Source organism: Protopterus annectens, chromosome 11.part0, assembly GCF_019279795.1.
Source record: "Protopterus annectens isolate FY-2018-M chromosome 11.part0, PAN1.0, whole genome shotgun sequence".
NCBI classification, from domain to species: domain Eukaryota; kingdom Metazoa; phylum Chordata; order Ceratodontiformes; family Protopteridae; genus Protopterus; species Protopterus annectens.
In genome coordinates, this window is record NC_056745.1 from 1,316,564,096 (window position 1) to 1,316,589,109 (window position 25,014).

Below are 25,014 nucleotides of genomic sequence, written 5' to 3' on the forward strand. Positions count from 1 at the left end.
GCAAAATGAACATCATCACAACTACGAGATCAAAGGAATTAACCTTGGCTTGATTTTTAATAAGACATCTTGGAGAAACTGATATTTATCTCTGAAATAAGCCTTCCATTCTTGTGGAGCAGAACCCTTCCCTAACCCTATTCAAATGTAACCAGGTCCAGTGGAAAATAGGAAATTCACTCCAGTCTGTCACCTATGTCTCTGAGGAACAGAGGCAGCAGTTAAATCATGCCATAACTAACATACAATCCTTAAAACAATCTCTAAGGCAAAATAGCCTTTGGGATACATATGGGTTGCATGACTAGGCTTATAAAGGCCCCAGTAGTCATTAGCCTAGTATATACCTCTGAACCCCTTAACCTATGAAAAACTATAGAGCAACTTCCAAAGGATTCAGGCCACAGTTTTGGAACAGCCAGTATCGACTGAAGCAGCCCAGTGGTGCAGAGGGATAAAGCATGACTGCACCCCAGATGACCAAATTTTTACCAGAGACATGGATGCTGAAGGGCCAAGGTGGGGAAGGATGATAGTGCGCTGCTGACAGTGTTCCTTTCATCCTGTTTTGAGTAAAACAGTGTAGGATAACTGTAATGGCAGCATTAGGAGCCTGGTGAACTGTGCAGTGCAGATTGAGTACTGCTTTATCAGGACGTTGCTCATGAGAGGAAGAGTCCATTCCCCTCTTTAAGGCTAACAGTAGACCTTGCAACACTGCTGTTGGGTAATGGGGTTAGACCATACTACTCAGTAGCAGAATGATGCTGCACTAGTGTTGTCCATCTCACAGGCCAAGTATGTGGGACAGGTGAAGCCTGGGAAAGGATACTGGCAAGAAACAAAAAGAAAAGGTAGCCCCTGAGCCATAGAGAAGAAAATGCAGGCAGGGTAGTATTGAACAAGTAGCTCTTTCTGTCTGGAGAAATGTAGAATTTTAAAAAGATGCAAGTAGATACTGATAGCCAATGAGGGCTCCAAAAAACTAGTGTAATGTGGTGGCAAGTTGAAGCAGCAGTTTGCAACTGGGTAGCAGAGTTATCCGATTGAAGAGGCCACTCAATTTTATAGTTAGGTATCTTAAGGTATTTGGAATTGTAGTGGTCCAAGTGTGAAGAATCATGGGTATGCACTACTTCTACCATTTCCTCATATGGCAGAAGATGCTAGATCTTAGAAATATTCCTTAGATTAAGTCAGGCTAACTTTATGGCAGCTGGCATGTGTATCTTGTGTGACAAACTGGCATCAACCCTGCAATACCTACCACTGGGCATCCCTTTTCTGTTCCTTCTCTGGGAAGTCAGATTCACTAGCCAAGTCTTAAGCAATGACTGCCAGATCTGCTGTGGGCACTGAGCCATGTGCACCATGGTCATCTGTATCTTTTGTCTGCTATGAAGAGTGCACATAAGGCTGGAGTGGGCATACTATCTGCAACAGAAAGTCATGTTTGGGAGCACCATACATGTCCTGGCCTTCAAAGACATTGGTATTACAGTAGGGCAGTCACTCTTTTGTTTCAGGAGGCACTCTCTCTACTACACCATGAATCACAGCAACAGCAGACATCTTTTGTAACTCCAGCAATTCTTTTTCCACTTCCAATACATCTGTTGGTACAAGATGTTTGGAAAGGCCCTGTCCATTTGGACCTTATCAGCAAGACTGACAACAAAGCAATGGTAGCTGAAGAGGGCAAAGTATCCATACAACGGGTGTTATTTCTTTGTCAGTCAGTCTATTTATTTATTTATCTACCTAGATATCCAGTTATTTATTTTTAGTATTTAATGACCAGGAAATTCTAAATGGGCAGAATTCATTTTTATTAGATGCCCAGGAAGAAAAGTTTCATAAACATTGACTAGAGAATTCAGTACTGTTCAAATATGACACACAATAACTAATACAATGGTGTATATGTACATCAGAGAATTTATATTTAGCATGTATAGTTAGTATCATTTATCAGTCTGTGTACATTTACTGCAATCTGAGAATTTAAAAACAATATTTTTGTAAAGCATTAATAGAATCTGGAGAATTTATTAAAGTTCCTAGCATGAATCTCATAATGTTCCCATTTCCGATTCATAAACATGTTAGTGGTGACAGGGAAAGACCTCATTATCAGCTAATGTGCATGTTTCCCACTGTGACATAAAGAACAAGGCTGATCTGCATGTCACTGTAGTAACCAGCTGTTTGTGTAAACAGTGTCATTCCCTGCTTCCAGTCACTAAAACACACAAGTAAGGAAACATGAACACACAGACAAAACACACACACACACACACACACACACACACACACACACACACACACACACACACACACGCACACACACACCACTCCCTGTATCTGTCCCTACTATCCTCTTGTGGTTCCCCCCCCCCGATCCTGTAATACTCTACTGCCATTATGGCAGGTATCTATGAATCTGTGGTGGTCTAGTGTATCCCTCTGCCCCAATTCCGTTACATTGTTGGTGCCAGTAAAGCACTTTACAGAATCATCCCTGTGTCTGGTATATTCTCTACCCCAAATCCCCATTATGGTGCTTGTGCCTGGCCCTTTATAGTGTATTCAGTGGTGGTGAAGTCCATCTCACAGTCCCCCAGTCCCCATCATAATGTTGGTGACATCACAGTACTTAATGTAAGCCCTGGTGTCCACTGGTTCCACCCACCCCATTCCCTATACTGCAGATGGTGCCATTATGGCACTTTAGAGGTTGTTCATTGATTCTGCCGACACATCCTTGTTATGATGTTTTATATCTGTGGGCACTTTATGAAGTTTTCCCTAGTGTCTAATGTAGCTCTCTCACCCACTGATTCCCATCATAATGTTGATGCCGGTATGGCACTCTAAAATGTCTTCCCAGATGTGTAGTGTATCCATTTATTCCATGGTGGAACCAATAACTATACCAAGTTCATTTCACTTATGCTATTCAGGGAGCTCACATACTGCCACTTAAAACAGCACTTTTGCATCCTGGTATGATAGGTACTGCTGTAAAAGATGCCTTTTGCTGAATGCAGAATATTGTAGGTGGCATCCCATACTGATCACAGTTCTGCAGCGGTAACAAGAGTGCATTAGAGCCATTTGGCAAGTGTATTATTGTGTGTTATTTCTATTACCACCATGGCAAAGGAAGATAAAGCACTGACTTTGACCCAAAAGGCCCATGTTCAAATACTGGTCTGGAAACAGAAAGATCTGGCTGAAATAGAGAGAAAGGTGGAGACAAAGAATGAGAGAGAGAGAGAGAGAATATGAGAGAGACAGGGAGAGGAAGAGGAGAGAATAAGAGAGACAGGGAGAGGAAGAGGAGAGAATAATGATGAAGGCAGTACTTGCTCACCACTCTTGGGGGGAACCCAAGTCCTGGATAACAAATTCCATTCTGTATCCCCAGTGGAGACGAGAGACTAGTTGGAAGACGTTGCTTAAGATGAAGACTTTCCAAAGTGGATGACATGCCCTTTCTAAAGTACATTACATACCTATCCCTTGAGTATTTATAGGACAAACACAAAGAATGTCAGGATTTAAAAAAAAAACACCCCCAAACCACACAGCAGTTGACAGCATCACTCGCAGAGTTTGATAGGGCTATTACTCATCAGGGAACAGATAGCTTTGTATGGTATTTAGAGGGAAGGGAATAGTTCGATGATCAGCAGTGGAAATGAGGGAGTAGGTATGAAACTGAGTTACCTCAACAGGGCTCAGGTTGCTGCAAATTGTAGCTGATAGTAATGATAAGTAACTTTGGCCATTGTGTGCAGTCAGTATGGAAGGGGTTGTTTTGTATGGCTGATCAAGGTACAGATATCCACTGCAACTGCACTGACTGACAGTGGGGTTGACACTGCCATCCACAAGAGGTTCAGATGTGGCACCCTATCTAAATGGCACTCATTCAGGTTACTGCAGTTCAATAATGTGAGTCGTGCAACTGTTGCATGACTGTGTCTGCATCATGTGTGTCCCTTTTGACCTGCAGCTAAACAGTTCATAGGGCAAGCAGCAGCCTGTACTGGCCATCTTTATGTCTGTATCTGTAAAAGGTGCTCTTCTGCTTGGCATTTAATCCATTTTTACAGTCAGTGATGCATATACATGACATGTGGCAGCATGTTCCCATTACTTACCACATCAGGTCTTTGTTGTATAGGGTCAGACTGGTTTGCATCACTTGTTTGTTATATAGTGTTAGTTCCAGTTGACAAACTTAATAATCTTTTGCTTCTAGAAAATGTGCTCATGATGCTAGAAAGTGCCATTTTGCTGGGCATAGTTGCTGCTGGTACTGTACCATGCTGTCCTTTGTTAAAATGGAGTATGGCAAAGGGTATGGTGCTTTTACTGGCATTCAATACTGCATCTGGTGTCTGTGTTACTTTTGATGGTAGTACACACATTTATGACATGGGCTGCAGCCATGACATAGATGTTTGCAGTCAGACTCTTATCTAAAGGTCCATAGGAGTATCTCTAACCACAGATAGTGACTTGTTTACTAGGTTAGTGTCACTCAGTGAAGAGTGTAGATATGAATGACTGGATAGCTGTGTAGAATATGCAGAATGTGGTACATCAATTTCCAGCACACAGAGACCAACCAGTATGCTGTAAATGCCAGTGCAATCCCAAAACTTGCAGTGATGTGTATACATGAATGATATGGTGTATGTTATCTGCTAAGGCTAGGTGATTCCTTTTATATACAACCTCACATTGTACCAGCACTATATATCTCATTCAGCATTGTGCAGTATTGTAGGGGATATAGTACAGTACTTACGGTGTTATAGGGATATAGTACTGAGACAGTATGTTGCAGTTGCATCAGTGCTTGAATGAGGTGATAACTAGTAATGACCACACAAATGGCCACTCAACTGATGCCACCCATGCAAATATGGTATTTCTACAACATTCACTATAGGAATATGAGAGCACTCCTTACCAGTTTTGCTGAAATGGCATAAGACCTACACAACCTATTTACCAATTTACCATGCAGGCTGAGAATGCCATACCTTGCATCTGTCATTAGTGGTTCAGTTAATGGAGTAAGACACAGAGGTGTGACTGATGCTACCTGAAATGTTGTACCTCGTGTGATCTTTGGGTTCTACTCTGTGTTTGGTGCTGCCAGTGACCATTCTGGCAATGGGAAGTTCATCTTTGCACTTGATTTCCTGTATTTGCACTAGGACATCCATGGAAAAGTTAATGCCATGCCCTAGACTCTGAAGTGACTAAACCAGAAAGATTTTCTTTCTCGTCCAATTGCCATGTAGTTTGTGTATGTTTGTGTATGTAGGTAGTCATGTTTTTTTGCTGTACATATATCTTGATATTTTCTGGCTGTGCATTTCCTTGTATGCTGATGGGTGGCACAGTGACATAGCAGATAATGTTGTCACCTCACAGCAAGAGTTTTCCCGGTTCAGTTCTTGGCCGGGGTGCCTTTTGTGCGGAGTCTGCATGTCCACCCCGTGTTCGCATGGGTTTCCTCTGGGTGCTCCCATTTCCTTCCACATTCCAAAGGCATGTAGTAGATGGATTGGACACTCTAAATTGGCCATAGATGTGAGTATGCATCTGAGTTTGTGGTGTGGATGAACTGTCATAGCAGGGCTAGCCACTTGGCAGTGCAAACCTTGGCTCTAGATGATTGTCACTGTTGAAGTGTCAACCTCATGTGCTAAAAATGGCAAAAAAGGCTTGTGGATGGATTTTCTTTTATGCTGATGCCCAGAGTGATGTAAACAAATAGCACAGCACAGACTTATCAAAAATGATTATGATCCACATCTCTGATGGTTGTATAGGGTTCAAATCTGCTTGCAATGTGGTGTACATACTTAGCTCATGCATTTCCATCAATATACTACATCAAGGCTCACTAGATATCTGAATACCTCAAACTTTATTTGCAGATCCACATGAAAACAATTGTGTTGGTAGAGGAATTCTTAGCTGACACTGAGTATTAGGTGTGCTGTGTGACCTGCTGTTAGTCATCTGAGCTTCAGCATATAACATGGTATTTAGTTGGTTCACAGCTGACAATCTCATCTAGACATGGCAGGCAAAGGCAGTCTAAAGCGGCTTCCAATAAAAGTTTTATAACCTACTTCTGATGATTGATGACCTCAGGGGAAGTTTTATTATAAGCTGTAGAAGTATGCAGTCCCCTGCATGGGGAGTATGTGATGCTATCAGAAAACCATTTTCATTAAAACTCACTCGGTTTACTAGATTCAAGTGAACAAGCTTTGATGGGTTAACCCTGATTAGATGAGCCTCATCTATGTATGTAGTATAGCAAAAGCAATGAGAGTTTTACTGTCTTTGTATTATCTGAACTACAGCTGGCTAGCAGAGGACTCTAGGCATCTAAGCTACCCTTATGGAAGGCTATTAGTCTTTTCAATAGAACCAGTGTTTGGCTGTGTGCCATTTTGTACTTGTCTTTGATCAGAATTTGGGCAATTTTAAAAAGAAGGGATTATGTGTAGTGGCTGCAGGGAGGAGGTGGGTTTACTTGTGAGATGGAAGGTTACTTGCTGCATGCCTTTTTTGCTCATCTTTACTCGTACTGCTTTCTGCTTCATCCATACATATATGCTGTCCACTTATGCCCCCCTCCCTGTATTTGCTTACTCCACTGTGTGTGCATGTTTCTGTATTCAGTAACAGTATATCCGATAGTATCATCTTATGGGTAAATATCTGGCATATTTCTCTTGTTTGTCATATGAGCACATTTTGCCCAGTGCCAGGATATCTGATGCAGATGTTTATGGTGATGTCATCTATTTTTCACATGGGCTGGTAATTGATGCACTTGTACCTCTTCCTGTTGATTTTCTACTTCCAAGAAGTCCAGCTGGGATTTTGATGGCAATGGCAATAGATGCAGTCTGTTGTACCTATCACCACATGTACACCTGCTAACCTGTGGAGTGTGTAAATCATGGTATAATATTCTTCCTCTGAAGAATTGGAAATTTTAAACCATCTTCCATCTGTCACAACATGCATTTAAGGAATCCATTCAATATTTGTTGATTGAACACTGCAGTGAAATGGATTCATCTAGTATATTGTATTATATTTTAAGTTATAAAATCACATGCTTGTGTTATATTATGTGGTTAAAAAACAATACAGCTGAAATGGATAACATTCATTGTTCTCTGTGTATGACTATGAGTCACTTACAGTAGCCTTATATGCTACTGAAATGCATATGTTGCCAGGCTGTAGAGTGTTATGATGACTTTGGTTGGTAGTTGGATAGACGTTGCATACAGTATTGTGGGGGTTCAGATCTACATGCAACATGTAACAGATGTGGTATAGGGTGTCTCTACTGATCTAATTACAACTGAGGAACTCCTAAGTAGTTAGGCACCCAATGTTCCACCTTGTTTGGAATCTCATCTGTAATTTGTTACTCCTGAAAACACACTGAGTCTTAAGTTCACACTCTAGAGTCTGTATCTTACCGACCTGATGTCTTTCCTATCAATTCTCATCTTAAACTATTAGCTGTTTGGAAATCCCAGTTTCCATTATTATTTGGTATATTCCTTTACTAGCTTTGCTTTGTCTATCACTCTGCACTGCAATATTGGGAAGGAATTTGAAGGTATTCTTTGTAGTCCAGTTTCAGAGTATTCCTTATGCCTCCACTCTGTTTAAGACTCACCTCTATCTTTAGTGTTTTTCCCATGTCACCAATTATTTTTCCAGCTCTTCTAAATGCCTACTTACATTTTGAGTACATCCTCAGACCTATACATAAAACACCTGAAACAACACAGAATACAACATCTTAAATTAGAGATGGCATTTATTTTGCACTAATAGCTGGGAGAGATGCATTTTTTCTGGTTTGTGTTTGCAATACTTAACCATTATTCGCATATACTCTAGGGTCCTACCTTGTATACTCTAGGGTCCCCACCTTGTATACTCTAGGGTCCCCACCTTGTATACTTTTCCTCTTTTCTATAGAACAGAAGGTATTTCCACCTATTGTCAATAGGTTCTAATTTTAAACATGATTCTAGGCTGTTGTCTAGATATGTTACATGGGATGTTAACTCTTTGGGTTCTTTCAATAAGAATGTTATTTTATAAAATACCAGTCCATTTTCCCAGGCACTTTTTCATAAATTCCATACAGTTCCTTCCTCCCACCAGGAAATGTTGTAAATATTTTCCCTTTTTAAACTTTTTTCTAGTTCCACAATTTTTTTCTAGCATCAAATTGGATGCCAGTTCCATGTCTCCAGTTTTATCTTATACTTCTTTTTCAGATTTCATCAGAGTGCGTGGTGAAAGTTTTGTCCATCTGTTGCAACTTCTTGCTATTTGATGATATATATATATATATATATATCTAATCTATATATATATATATATATAATCTATATATATATATATATATATATATATATATATATATATATAAAAAAAAAAATATATATATATATATATATATATATATATATTACAAAAAGGTGCCACTTATCTTAAAAAAGTTTGGAGTGCATCTGGTCACTTTTGATTTCAAACAATAGCAATGCAGTTTTCATTACTTCTCCAATTTTTGGTTCAATTCCCACCATTCTGTCACACTTTCTTTCTTAGACGCTTCAGGCAACATGATGCAACAGCAGCAGGGTCTCAACTCAGACTGGAAATTTTTATTTTCACAAATGCATGCTTTCAATCAGAATAAATTATGCTGATACTGCACTCTTTAAATAACCAGATTTGTTTGAATGCATTATAATTGTTAAAAGTCACAACAATTGCAATAAAATAAAATAAAATAAAATACTATCACTGTAATGTGTTCCATGGATAACATTCTAATATAACTAATATATATGTTACCTCCACCTCCATATTGAATATGGAGGTAACATATATATTAGTTATATTAGAATGTTATCCATGGAACACACTATTGTTGTGACTTTTAACAATTATAAACAGTCTAAATATGTATTTATGCATTCAACAATGGTGCAATATGCTTTTGTGTGTTTACCAAATCTGGTTATTTAAAGAGTGCAGTATCAGCATAATTTATTCTGATGAATAATGTTTTTATGCATTTGTGAAAATAAAATCGAATTTCCAGTCCGAGTTGAGACCCTGCTGCTGTTTTTTGCATCAGATACATACTATTTTTAAGTTGTTGCCTGTGAGAAGCGTCTATGTCAGCGTCTGGTATGGAGAACGACGTGGGGTCTCAGGCTTCATTGGACAACGAGGCTATAGCTCAGTTACGTTCTGACGTTACTGCACTAAAGGAGGAAGTGTCCCGCTTGCTCGAGCTGGTCGGGCGTTCGCTGACAGTCACCAAACCAAATGGTGATACCAGCACAAGGGACAAGCAACAGGTGAACAAAAACGGAGATGAAGCATGCGATTCAACTAGGAGAGCGGCTATTTTTGCTGCTAATTCTAATGCGAGCACGCAGATGGAAATTCCTAATGGCCAAGCCAATCGGGCGGATTGTGATGTATATTCCTTACAGGAAGGGGGCTTGAGTGACAACTTGGATGCGAACAACAGTAAATCATCGGCGGGTGATTTTACTTTTGATTTCAGCTTATTTCATGTCAGAGATGAGGCAGAGCGATTGGGGGCGAGACCGAAACGCCAGTTACCTGCAAAAACATATTCTGCTATCACCAGAAAGCATGTTGACATTAACAAAGGTACTGAATTATATTCTAGTCCCAATGCACCCAAATGCGGGAATATCAACAAGTTAAAGACTATAGCTTTGGACAAACTAAGTAATGAAGGAATGATTGGTCAATTAGACCATTTTTTAAACGAAAATGTTAATTTTGAAAAGCATAAGAAATATGATGGTGTATATAGCAATGAAAGACAGATGGTTGGTACTAAACAGGTGACGAAAGACTGTATTAGAGATAAGATATATGCATTGGGTAAAAAACTTACAGTTATTAAAAACTTAAAAATAGAAAATGCTTATTTTAGCAAATGTTTAGCCTTGAAAATAGTACCTAAAGGTATAAGGTTTTTCAAAGTACCGATGGGACAAGATTTAAATCATGCTACTATTGTGGATTTCAATAAACTGTTTGACAGTTTTGGGTTTGAATATATCAGATTATTAATGCAGAAAAATGATGTTAAATTGGCATGTGCTATTTCGGATGTAGACAAACTCAATGTAGAAATTATCAACAATCAAATGTTTAATGAATGGGTTGAATTGTATGACAAACAGTTTTCTGATGCTAATCGTAAAGCTGCTGAAACTTATGAAAGAAAGCAAAGGAAGATAGCGCGTGACATTGACCAGTATGAGAGGGAAAGGGCATATATTTGGCCTAAGAATAGTATGATTAACAACCATGAGAGGGATGGACATTTTGAGCATAGAAATATAGAAGGTGATACAAATTTTCAAGGGGGCAGGTATTATCCACCTGTAAGGAACACTTATACAACAAGGAACAGAAGATTGAAATAACTAGCAATATGGACAACATATATATAGTGGATGACACATACAAAGAATATAATTGTGAACCCATTGATCAAGATGTACAACATATCCTTGAAGTAGGTCCAGAACATAACATTGAATTTCACAACATAGATCACCATCGAGAAGGGGTAGATGGTATAGATGATACACAAGGAAGTATTGAAAATAAAATTATGGTTTCCAAACAAGGGTTTAACGTGTTCAACTACACTAACCTTGAGATAACTGACAAATTTTTTAGCGTATTTTCTAAAGGCATGAAATTCATCCCTACTGTGAGATTTAATTTGGTGGATACTATTGTTGAAGTCAAACTATTTTGTAGGAGATTAAATTTAGCCATTCATTTTAATGATAGTAATGGAGAAGTTACCAACAAGGTATCCCCTTGTCTCAAGAAGAAAAGCACGTTTATACCGCCTAGTAACACAAAAGTGTCCAACTTTGAGAATATGATTTGTAGTGACATCTACAATTTCAGAAACAATCTCAAATTTGACAAGAGCAATAATATAGGACCTGAGAGCAACTTGACAGAGGTGGAATATAAGTGCTTAATGAAGTTTGTTAACAACAAAGAGGTAAGGTTAATGAAACCAGACAAAGGGGGGGATAGTAGTATTCAATAATATGGACTATATCAATGAAATATATCATATATTGCATCAATCAGGCAATTATGATGCCATATCTCTCAATGAGATAAATATAGGTTACAGGCGCATTGATTTAGCACTAGAGGAATACATGTTAGACAATAGGATAACTTCAGATACCTACAATTTTTTAAAAGTGGAATACCCCAAACTGGCCACGATTGTTGGGATTCCCAAAGTCCATAAAAATCTCTTACACCCCCCTTTCAGGCCAATTATATCAGGAAGCAAAGCTAAAACTTTTCCGTTGGGTGTTGCCATAGATACATGGGCAAAACCTGTGTACAAAAACATCCCACATCTAACCAAAGATTCATGGATGTTCTTGGGTCAGTTGACTCCACAGGTCTGGAAAAATAACCTTGTTTTTATAACCATTGATGTTGTTGATTTATTTTCCTGCATCCCTAGAGATTTGGGTTTAGAGTATTTTAGCAGCAGTTTGAGGAAATGTTCCAGTTTAAATTGGGATAAAATATGCCTTATAACAGATATGATGGGACTGGTTTTGGACCATAATTATATTCAATTTGAAAATGAATTTTTCAAACAAACTAGAGGTGTTGCAATGGGAGCAGCTTGTGCTCCCATATTCGCCAATCTGGTGATGTTTGAATGGGAATCGGAATATCTATTTAAATCTGAATACTACCAGTACATCGTTCATTATACCAGATTTTTAGATGATTTGTTTGTGCTATGGGACGGACCGATAGATAAGATATCTGAGTTTTTAAGCTACATCAACAACACTACTGAGTTTTTGAAGTTTACCCATTCCATTAACACAAGTGGGATTGCCTATTTGGACACGTACATAAGTCAAGGGAATAATGGGTTCATATCAAACATCTATAGGAAGGAGACTTTTTCGAACGATTACTTGGTTTACAGCAGCAATCACCCTCCCCATGTGTTCAAGAATATTTTTAAAGGGCAATGCATCAGGGCGGCTCGTATGTCATCTACTAGGGATATTATGCTGAAAGAAATGGAACATATTAAATCTATGTTCAGTATCAAGGGATACCCAGCCAATCTTTTGGCGGATACTGTCAAATATGTGAGCAGTGAATGGGGTAAAAAGTATAAGTCCCTATTAGGGAACCTTGGTAGTGTAAATTCTATATCAGCCAAAAACCCAGGTGATGAGCTTAGCCGAAGGGTATGCGTATTAATGTATTCACCCTCCGTTTACCATATTGAAAATTTCATAAAAGATAGATGGAGGCAGGTTATACGCAATGATGAATCTACACTGATGTTGGGCATGGTTCCCAAAATTGTATATAAAACTGGTTTCAATATAAAGAGGATGTTGGAAACCAAGGGAATTAGTAAGAAAGGAAATAACACATCCACTAAAAAATGCGGAGCATGCAACCAATGTAAATACATCAACGAGGAAAGAGGATGTAAATTGGAAAATGGCAATAGAACATATGTATATAGTAGAAATGGTAATTGTAACACCAAATTTGTGGTCTATTTAGCTACATGTGTGATATGCAATGCATACTATATTGGTAAGACAGAGAGATGTTTTAAAAGGCGTATTTATGAACATTTATATAGTATAAGAAATCATGACAACAAGAATGCCTTATATCGGCACATCAAGCACAACAATGACGACCATTATTTTAAATTTAACATCATTGACACGGTAGGACAATCACCATATGGTGGCAATATTAAAGCCCTGTTAGCTATGAAAGAGAGTAGATGGCAGATAATGGTTGATGCCACTACGTATCCAGGTATTAATGATTTCATTAGTATTAAACCCTATCTTATGTTGGCATAACATCTTCATTTTCAGTCATCATCACTATCGTCTATTTGATTGTTATTATTATTAGTATTTTACTATTATCATCATTTTTTGGGGAGGATTAGTTAATATTTATTACCTACCATGCAATTTTACTACACAAATTTATTACATTATATTTGCATCTTTTAACTAGTCCATCACACATTTGCATCTTTTTACCAGTTCATGCATCCTCACAATATATGTATACACTTAACATGTTTAGTGCAACACACCGCCATCATTTTTAATCAATTTTAAACATTCTAAAACCAACCAATATATTTTTATATACAAATATACAAATACAAATCTATTTTTATAATCAATCTAACATATACAACAATATAAACAATTCATAACAAATTTTCTTCATACAATCAATTGTTCAACAATTTTCAATAATTTTTAAATAAATCAATTAAATAATAATTAACTAATACAATGGTTCAATTATTAAATTATGCATGCAATACCATACAAGTATACAAATTTTAGCATAGACTATTTTTCATATCCTGAGAATGCCTAGACACAATTATACAGGCATGTTGTAAGGGGTATAGTATGCTAGTCATATTAGAATGTTATCCATGGAATACACTGGGATAGCGACATTGCATTACAGTGATAGTATTTTATTTTATTTTATTTTATTGCAATTGTTGTTACTTTTAACAATTATAAAACAGTCATAACATGTATTTATGTATTTGAAACAATGGTGCAATATGCCTTTAAATTTCTAATTATATTTGTGTGTTTGGCGCCAAATCTGGTTATTTAAAGAGTGCAGTATCAGCATAATTTATTCTGATGAAGTCTGCGTGACAGATGAAAGCGCTTAATGTTTTTATGCATTTGTGAAAATAAAATCGAATTTCCAGTCCGAGTTGAGACCCTGCTGCTGTTTTTTGCATCAGATATATAACACTTTCTTTCTTGCCTCTTTGTCACTGGTCTTTCATCCCAGATTCACCTTTCAATCAGCTTTTTTCTTCTTCTGCTTGCTTTTTTCCCAACTACATGACAACAGCTGCAAATCGTAGTATAATTATCATGTTTATCAGCTTTTGAGTATTTTATCTAGTGCTGGACTGGAGCACTAACATTGGCTACTTACTCACCCACTGCCCTACCGGACATCTGATCCTAATCAAAGTTTTGAGCCCCCAGTACTGTACATATTATTGAAAATAAATAAAATAAATGGCAAACACATATATATATAACCTAAAATAAAATAAAAAGAACGATGACATTATTAGCTTCATACATGCACACACTAACATGTACATGAGCACAAACAGACACTTATAACACACTGATACACAAAGTAAATAGGGTGATTGAATGCAGTTAAAGTAAGACAGGTTTTGACTTGCCTAGGTTAGGAGAGTCACTTTCAACAACATTTAATATAGTCTGTGTTACAGCAGGCTGGTTTTACCTACAGTATTTTACAAAGAGGGAACCTGCAACAAACTCTTCAGTGGCAATGAAGGTACAATATATATATTACAATGCCCATTGTTCCCAAATATGTTTTAGATTGAAATTTCCTCTTCTACCATTTCCTTTGATTCTCATTCAGATCTAACTTACTGTTTGTCCCAGTCTTCTCTCTTTTTTTTATTTTCCGATGTGTCACACAGTCTGTCTAATACTTGTATAGTGACCTACTTTCATCTTCCGTGTTGCTATTGATACCATAGCTGCATAGACCGATTGTGTGCATAGGTAGCAAATCTTACCGAGGAAAACAAATCCCTTGCCTCTGCTAAATCAGCACTGCAGTATTATTCACATTTCAAACTAAAAAGCAGAGGTATGATTGTCTACAAAAATTAGCCATACTGTAAATGAGCTGAGGGGCAGGAAAAAAAACACAAGTGCCATAAATAAAAATGTGCACAACTGCATATTTCTATCTATTAAATATGCCATTGTAGTAAAAGATCTCTGCCTGTGGATTCACCAACCAAAGAAAAACAAATGAGATGAGTGGGTGTTACAAACATGCTTTTTATTATACTATCTTCTATCGCGACATAATACTTTTCAAATATAACACAAACTTGACACACAGTAAGCTACAAACATAGCTAAGTTTGTGGTAGATTTGTGTTTTAACATTTATGGCCTTGCAAAGTGACAATGATACTCATCTTAAGACTCAAGAGAATGAAGAGAACTCTTTTTTTTTTTTTTTTTTTTTTTTTTTTTGCAGACAAGGATGCTCTTTTTGGCTGCAAGAGAAGTAAAACATATAAGTAAATTGTTATACATGACTAAGTGAGATGCAGAATGCATGCAGGCTTTGAGAAATCATAGTTGCAGGACTTTGCAGAGTGCCATCACTGAGAATATGTCTTGATTGAAATCACTTTGTTCCTAGTGTGGCATACCAATGTATGTCATTTCCTGCCCTTGTTTAGGGCATGTGTGATCATCTCTGCCATAAACAAAATGTAACTGAAATTAGAAGAGCCAACAGTAAGAGTGAAATGCCCAAGTGCAAGAGTACATTAGACCCTATTCTAGAAACAGCCTTACATTAGGAGAGCAGACAGCATGCTTATTCTGAGAAAATACTGGTTATTGCTGTGAAATTTAGTACTGGCTCTCAAAGGTTTCACTTTTTCTTTATTTGGAAAGAACTAAAGGATCTGTGCTAGCTGTAACTGAATTTGAGCCCATGAACAACAATGTCCAAAAGGTGATACAGTACATTTTTGAGTTCTGTTAATGTGAGAGTAGAAATTTGCTATGACTGTCTCATCACTTTCCTTCTGACTGTCCCATCACTTTCCTTCAGTAGATACCCTGATGTAAGCATATGGTTCAGTTTGTTATATGTCAGATTAAGGTCCACCATTTAAATCTGAAAGTACCATCCACTTGATAGTGTGAGAAAAGATGTACCGTCTGAAGTCCTAGTTTATTTTCCTTCTAGTTTCCATGCCTTATTTTATGTTATTTGTTTTGCTTGACATTGATTGTGCGAAACTACACTCTTTGCAAATGCAAAATATACACTTTAAGCTGGACATTCACTGTTAATATGAGTAAGAGTTAGTAGAATGTAATGTTCATGGAGGTCACTGTGTTTTCAGTATAAGAAACAGAATTAGGGCACTAAACTTAGTTTCTTATAAGGTGATTGTTTAACTGCAGCGGGTGTAGTTTATCACCTCTCCTTCTTATGATTTTCATGGCTATCAGGATGTAGCCAAGAATGGGAAGACATCCAGATTATTTCCGTGTCTATCAGACTTATACCCCATCACTCTTCCTTCAAATCTCAACTGAAAAAAACATCTGTCCAACAACTAGCCCTGCTAGTACCCTATGCCAACATAGTTCTCTGTCTCAACTCTCCTAGCTGGAGTGCAATACTATTTTCTCATGTCCCATCCTCTCAGCCATTATACCTTATCCTTTTTTCTATCCTTTCCACCTGTAACCCATATTCTACCTGATGTTTCCTTTTCTCTTTTCACTCTACCCTTTCCCCATCCTATTATAATAACCTGCATTACATTGAAAATACCTTGTTCTAGACTCTTATAGTTCTTATAATACCATTTTTTATTAATTTGTTATTTACAAACTGTTTTTGTTTGTTGACAGTCATGTTTGTATCTATATTGTATTTCACCTGAATTTCTATGTAAAAATGGAAAAATGTAACTATGCTAATGTGTTTCTGGAGCTTTTCTCCCTGGGTCTTTGCTGAAAATGGGCACATGCCCAGTCAGACTTTCGCAGTGAACACATTTCAAATAAATAAATAAATACAAAAGCATAGTGGTGGTGCCTGTCTTGTCTAGAGATGTTGATGTGCTTTTCACCTGCTTTAACCTTGATCTTTAATACACATTCAAGTAATGCTTATCGCAGTATGAAGTACCTAGGATGGAAATCAGCACCTGCAGTTTTGAAAAAAGAAAAGTGAATTGGTCTTCACAGGTTATATTAGAGAGGAGTCAGTTGCCATCAGTAGAGGAATGTAATTACCTTACATTCTTGTTCATAAGTGAAAGCAAATTGCAAAGTGAGACTGATGAGTGTTTTTGGGTAGTGTCTAGAAATCTGTGGACACTGAACTGATTTGTGGAGCTGAGTTCTTGAACAAAATTCTTGGTTTACTAATAAGTTCAGGTCCACGTCCTCACCTGGGCTTTGACAGCATTGCCCAAAGAGTAATACAAGAAATGTAAAAAAGGCACTTTGTACAGGACAACAAATATGGCATATTCATTTCGTACATGACAGTTGTATACGTAACCACAAAAATATATATATATATATATATATATATATGTGTGTGTGTGTGTGTGTGTGTGTGTATACATGGGTATGTAAGTGTATATGCAAACATTAAACAATATTAGAAATGGATTTCATCTTAAAAGGTTACATTCCGGTGTCAAATAAAAAAGAACCATTTGTATATGTGGAGGGGCTAAGAAGTTAAAGAGTGAGAGGAGTAGCTAGTGTTGGTTTATTTTAACTTGGAATTCTATCAGAGCATCTGTCAGCTGTAATAAGTACACACTACAACATGAGGATGAATGTGGTTAAGTTGGAAGATGTAAGAGGAGGAAGGGATGGGGTGGGAATAAGAAGGTAATGAAAGCGGAAGTGTGTAATGGACAACAGAGAGGGAGAAGATAGGATAGGAAAGAGAAGAGCAAAGTGATTGAATAGTCGGCAGCTTTTAGCAATGAATTTACATTAAGAAAGTGGTTGAAATTTTTCTTCAGGGTGACTGAACTTGGTGTTTATAGGTTCATGGGTGTGTACTAGGCTAATGACCACTGGGGCCTTTTTAAGCCTAAATATGCAACCCAAATCTCTGACAAGTTCTGATGACCTTGGTAATGTAAGCAGGGCCTGGGAAATTAACTCATTTACAAACAGTGGAGTGGAAGATGAACCATTTACAGGCTCAAAAGTCTGTTGCAGACAGAATACAGAGATGGGACTCTGAGGCAGTCTATATAGGAAGTGTTATTTATGCCCTGTATTCTTTTAGTGAGGAACCTCTGTGAGCATTCCAGTTGTTGGATATGCTTGTATTAGTTAGAGACATAGGTGCCAAACCAGGAGTGAATCTCTGGTTCTCCATCCAGTAGTCCAAGTTACACTTGAACTGGGTTAGGGAGGAACTCTGCTTCAAATGGAGTATTTTCCAGAAACTAGGTCTCTAGGATACATACTTGTCTGTCTAGCAGGTTTTATTTATATCACAAGCAAGGTTTAAGTCTTTAAAAAGGGTAAATATGCTGCTGTTTGTTTTGCAGATATGTAGTAGGTCCATCATTGTGGGGTCTCACGATACCTTGTATGCCAGATGTGTATTTCCACTCTAAAAGCCTGTTGCAGATAGAATACAGGGATGGGGCTCTGAGTTTGTCTGTATAGGACATGCTATGCTTTGCATTCTTTTAGTGGGGAACCTCTATGGCCATTCCAATTGTTGGATATACCTGGTCAGGTGCATGTTGAAGGGGGCATTGTGCTCAGTGATAGATCTGATAACCGCCAAATACAGTGGAACAATGACCTCCTTGGACTTAGATGCCATACCTTTGTTTATAAGTTGCACAACATAGAATGTTTCCTCATTACCATATACACATTATGGTTGAAGGCTAGATTACTGTCTGTATGTCCCTCAGTCTTTGACTACTGGGTCAACTCTTAGGGGTGTTGTGAGAATATGTTAGTTACCAGGGGTGGCTGACTCCCTAAAGAAAACTATTATGCATTTCTTCACATTTAGTTTTAGTCCAAACCTATGACACCAGTTCTTTTTCTGTGTCAGCAGTTCTTGGAGAACATTAGTGTTGGTGGGGAATTTAGTGACTGCTCCTTATTTGCAATCCTGTGCACATTTTGTCAGCCTGAGGTTCCTGACATTGGCCTTGGCTTTAGAGAAGTAGTACCAAAAAGGAGCAGTCTCAAGACCGATCCCTGAGGGACTCCAGTGGTGACTGGTCTCTTTGTAGAAGTGGACTTTCCAGTTGTGTCTTCCCAGGTCCTGTCTGTGAGCCACCTGGCTATCCACTGGGTGACATAAGGATTTATATCTAACCTCTTGAGTTTGTCAACAATGCCGGAGTGGGTATTGTGTCAAATGCCTTGGCTAGGTCAAGGTAGGCAGTGTGAACCACTTTGATCGCATCCATTTCTTTGCTGACCTTCCAAAAGAAGTCCAACAGATTGAGTAGACATGACCTGCTCTTGGTGAAACTAAACTGGATTGGGTGCAATGTATGGATGTTTACTATGTCATTATTTATCATTTCCATGATAATTCTTTCCATGACATTGCATAAGAGACTAGTGAGACTTATGGGTCTGTAATTTCCAGGGTCTGTAGGTGGTCCACCTTTGTGCAGAGGGATGATAGTTCCATTCTTCATTCATGAGGCACGAGCCTTTGTGGAGGCTACTGTTAAACAGTGATTCCAAAGAATGTATCCTGAGACACTGATGAGGTTATCTGGTGCAGTATAACCAGACATAGGCAGAGCATTGAGGACATGTCCCTTAATGATAGTTGGGAAAGTTATATTTGAAGGTATTTCCTGAGGGGAGGCTGGGTGAGGCATGTGGAAGAGCCTGCTGATCTTGGACAGCAGCAAAGATAGGTTGAAAGGAGCCAACTGATGTGACCCAGTCATTATATAAAGTTGCCCTTTCACATCAGGTAGCCCCTACCAGTGTGTTTATGGGCATTTGCAGTGACAGAATGCCCTGATGCAGACCAAAGATATGATGGAAGCATAATTTCACAGGGTAAATTTAAGTCTGTGACTGTTGAAACAGATGTATAGTCTGCCCCTGCTTGGTCTACTCTTACTTCAAACCTCATGAGTAAAAGTAGAACGAAGAAGAAGTCAAGAAAAGTGTAAAGAATACATTATATTAACAAAATTCCCCTACCCTGTATAAAACAGTTGCATCTTTTATTCATGACAGTTTGATCAGCCTGTCCTTGACATGTTAACATGCCTTTATTACTCCATCATTTTGCAAGTTAGATAGAAACAAAGTTTGCATTTGTTATGGACTTTCAAAATACTAGACAAGAAGGGGTGAGTTTTCAGCTGGCATTGGGAGCTAGGACAGTCTTCTGTAGCTTTAATGTACGATATACAGTTACAATTATCAAGAGGTGAAGGATAGGATGCTTTGCTCATCAAACCATAGCACGCTTTGTTTTTGTTACTTAGAACTGCTATTCATTCACTTTCTTTTTCCCTTTGTTGCATTCATTTTGCCTTATTTTCTTCTTCAGGTTGTATATACAATGGCTTCGAGTACAAAGATGGCAGCAGCTGGTTTCCTCAGAGCATTCCTTGCATGTCATGTATGTGTGTGGATGGTGTCACAACCTGCTCTGATGTGCACTGTGTTAGTTCCTGTGTAAACACAATCCAGGTTGCTGGAGAATGCTGCCCTCTGTGTGCAGGTAAGTAATTCTTCCTGTGTACAGGAATTTGATATGGACTGCTATGTCTTGGACATATTAGGCACTTATAACATTTTGTGTCTATCATAAATGCCTCTCTCAGTTTATCAGCTGTTGTTGTTACTGCAGTCTGCATCAAAGAAAGTATAATAAAGGAACGGATTCAAAGCCCATGTAGTCCAGTCCAGCTGCAGAACTCAGGGACTGTTTCATATTTCTTCCACTGACTTGAATGTGTATATGGGTAGCTTGCAACTGAGTAACCTGTTTAAAGCAAGGACTAATACTGCATTTTGTGATAGAGGACTGAAAATGTAAACACCTTCATTTGAGTCCCACAGAGGCCCCATTCTTGTATTGCTTGACTGAACCACCTCTTTCTTTAGACTTTAGAGAAGGTTTGGAAAACAGACTCAGTTATTTGCACCTTCCCTGGAAACCATTGTCATCTCTGTTTTTGTGGCTAATGAATTATGTTGTTCCTTTCTCTATAAAGCAGTTACCTCTAATACAATCTCTAACTTGTTTGGCACCTCTGCAGTATAAGTCAATAAATGGGGTGCTCGCTTATTTTTTCCTTGCAGCTAACAGCTTCGTATATATAATTCAGGCTGCAGCACAGGATTAGTTGAGCTAACTAAAAATAAACTCAGAGGGACTCCTCGCTATAATACAGAGTAAAATTAGGCTTAGGCTAATGTAAGTTGTTAGCTTTTTCTGTATCATTTTTCTTAGCTTTTTCCTGACTGGATTCCCGGGAGATATGGGTGCATGCTCATTGCAAACCCCTTAAGTAACTGTCTGTACACTAACCTGCTGCTTTGTTCATTGGCAGAAGAATGCAGTCCTTTCCATCAAGACTGACGATTATTCTTAGTTTCCACTGGAAGATGATCTGTGTTCTGCCAACTAGAGTGAAATAAAAAAAATTAGAGCCAGCAAGCATTCCAGATGTGAATTTAAGTCATGTAGCTAAAGGTTCTTACACAACCTAAAATATTGCTGTAAGCCAGAACACCTGATGATCCATGATCCAGATGTTGAAACAATTAAGTTCTGGAATGATTCCTCATAGTATTATATTGTTAAAAATTTCACAGTGGCCAACGTCCTTTTGGTTATCAAGAAATGACTCAGAATACAAGAAATGAAGCTATGTACCACAATATTAGCTGATTGTATGGTCCATTGATTACATTTTTGACTTGTGAATGAACTAAGTCATATGTCTCTGGGTTTGGTTCTGATAAACTCGCCTTGTGTTTTCTGCAACTTGAAAGTTGCTAAACCACATCAGAGTGTCTAGATCTCCCTGAACTAATGCAGTGGTACCTAGTGAGGCTTTTTAGTTAAATGCCAGTGCAAACATTAATAGGTGGTTTTACATTTTGTGATAGGAAGTCTTACTTATTTCTGAAATCCACATCTATCTTTTCTCAACATCATGTCTGAAAAGTGTTTTTGTCCCATTGGTTTATAGACTCGTAGTATAAATCAGTGTACATATGAAGGTATCCTCATTAGGAGTGAATAGATAAAACATTCTAATCAGAAACAGAACTGAAGGAATTCGTCACAGTTTTAATGAAAATTATAGTAAGTTTAGCACATCTGTGCTTGTTTCTTTCTCTTCAAATATTGCGACTTTGCTCCTCACTGGGTTTGAGACTGCCTTGTAGAAGAAATGCAGTTCAATGCCACAAGGCCAGCTAATGTTGTAAACTCTTCTAACCCTCTGGACTGTAAAATATATTACTCAGGTGAAGGAATGAGCAATTCAAATGAACAAGTAAGACTGACTTACAATTTTCACCATCAGCTTAAATGCTTCCCTATATTACCAACACTGCATAGACGCAGCTGTACCCAGCAGGAAGAAGTACAGAACTAACTCAAAAAACAAGCCACCCTGGTGGAATCACAAAATAAATAGCCTGAAAAACCGGAGGAAGAAAATCATGGCAAAAATTAGGAGGTGCAGCACCCAGCAGGATAAAAGCACTCTCATCAAACTAAACAAACAACTCAGAGGACAAATAAAGTCAAACAAAGCCAAATTTGAGTTAAGTTTGGCCTCCCAGGCCAAGGACAACCACAAAGCATTCTTTAGCTATGTCTGCAACCTCAAAGGCAATACACAATTGTGTGCAGAGCTCATTATAAATGGAGTCACCTATACTGAGCCAGAAGATATAGAAAACCTCCTGGCTGATAAATTCAGCTCCAACTTTACCCCTTCTCTCCCCCTCAACCATCCCTTAGGAAATCTCATCAAATATAACTCCCCCTACTATCACTAGAGAACAGGTCTTTAATGCTCTCTCTAAGACCTAGAACACTGCATCAATGGGCCCAGACAATATCGGAGAATACCTTCTAAATAGCATGAAATGTAACCTATCAGGCCATCTGGAATTACTATTTAACTGTAGCCTCCAAATAGGTTTTGTGCCTCATGAATGGAGAAAGGCAACAGTCATCCCTCAGCACAAAGGTGGGACAACTACAGACCTTGGAAACTACAGATCTATAAGTCTCACTAGTCTGATCTGTAAAGCCATGGAAATAATTATCATGGAGATGATCAACAGAAATATAGTAAACCTGCAGACACTAGTCCCAACCCAGTTTGGTTTTGTCAAGGGCAGATCATGCCTACTCAACCTGGTGGACTTCTTTGAGAAGGTTACCAAAGCAGTGGATGAGGGAAAAATTGTTCACACTGCCTACTTTGACCTGGCAAAGGCATTTGACACAATAACCCACTCAGACATTGTTGACAAACCCAAGAGATTGCATAGAAACCCATATGTCACCCAGTGGATAGCCAACTAGCTCACAGACAGGACCCAGGAAGTTAGAATTGGGGAGTCCGCCTCTACAAAAAGAGCAATCACAAATTGAGTCCCTCAGGGATCAGGCCATGGACCTCTCCTTTTAAGCATTTACTTCTCAGAAGTCAAGGCCAATGTCAGTGGTCTCTGGCTGACTAATTTTGCAGATGATTCCTCCCTAACCCAGTTGAAGTGCACCTTGGACAACTGGATAGGAAACTGGAACTTCATCCCTGGTTTGGAACCTATGTCTGTAATGGACACAGGTAACCTGTAAATGATTCATCTCCCAAACCTCTGCTTACACTTATGAAGGGTATCAGAACTTGTCAGAGATTTGGGATGCATGGCTAGGCTTAAAAGGCCCTTGTGGTCATTAGCCTAGTAAACACTTATGAACCTATGAACATTATGGACTGCATTCCCTTTCTTGTAGTAGCTGGAATAACTCTTTTGTGGCAGCATCAAAGATCAGGATTAACCATTTGAAAAGTTTGCAGTGGAGAGGACTGCAACTATGGGTTTAGAACTTGCATGGAACAGAATCCCTCAAAACAGAAAGACTCCAAGGGATAAAAGGGCAATAAAAATACCCAAGTATTTTCTTCTTGGAATGTCTCTGAAATTTATGACATGGATAGTGCTTTGTTCATGCATATGTATTACTTTAAGAACAACTGAATTTTTGTTTTTGTTGGAGATTGTTTAAAGGCTTGACACTGAAGTGTACTTTTACTTCAGAATACATAAGTGCTTTCTTGCTATTTATAACATCCATAAGGAAAGTATGCATTTTATTCCTTCTTTAAAGATCTGTAATGGCACCTGTGATTCTTTCATAGAGGAACGGGAGCATGAGATATGAGACTCATTTTACCAGCAGATTTCTGATACCCTGACGTGATTTATTGACTGATGCCATTACTTCAAAGACTGACTTTGTTGTTGCTCATCTATTCCTGTCAGTCTTTAACTTAAAGATGGTTTCACAACAATCCTTTAGAATAACACCTGAATTAAATCAGATGAAGCGTGTTGTGACTCTGAAATGTAGAATTTTCATTGTATTTTTTTAATCCTACTGACTTTTTGTTGCTTAAAAGATGTAGTGAGAGAAAGAAGTTATTGTTAAACAATATTATATTGTACTAATACCAAGCTTGATGTTCCATTCAGACTGTATATACAACAGCCAGGTTTATGCGCCAGGAGACAGCTTCCAGCCAGCTGATGATCCCTGTGAGATTTGCACCTGTGAGGTAGGAATTAAGCGCTGTCGTCATTTTTACCCATCTAGGAATGTATTATAAATGCAAATGGTGTCTCTTGATGTGCAAACAAGTCACTTTTACGGTTATTAAACACATTGTGGAGTGACCTTTATAATAACTTTTTTGCTGGTAACATCATTCGTTTTACTTAGTAAATGTAGATGTTTTGTAAAGGTTAGAGGTGGTCTCTCTGTTGCTTATTTTATTTCTTTTCAAACTCATCTTAGCTTAACAATGTGAGTGTGCATCTCTGTGGACTGTCTGCTGTGCTAATCTATGCCTGTATGTCTTCTTTAGTATTTAATCTAGTCATTGCTGTATATCAGGGATATGCTTATATTTGAATGCATGATAACAGTTTACAGAGT

General features: G+C 38.2%; 1 protein-coding gene across 1 annotated transcript in view; it reads left to right on the top strand.

The window, feature by feature from the left end:
- LOC122815830 (kielin cysteine rich BMP regulator) overlaps positions 1-25,014 on the top strand; it is a 2,917,372-nt gene that overhangs the window by 2,467,701 nt on the left and 424,657 nt on the right. The window contains exons 42-43 of the mRNA XM_044088633.1: positions 20,368-20,541; positions 24,552-24,634. Coding sequence (XP_043944568.1) covers positions 20,368-20,541; positions 24,552-24,634 — 257 coding nt within the window. The remainder of the gene's footprint in view (positions 1-20,367; positions 20,542-24,551; positions 24,635-25,014) is intronic.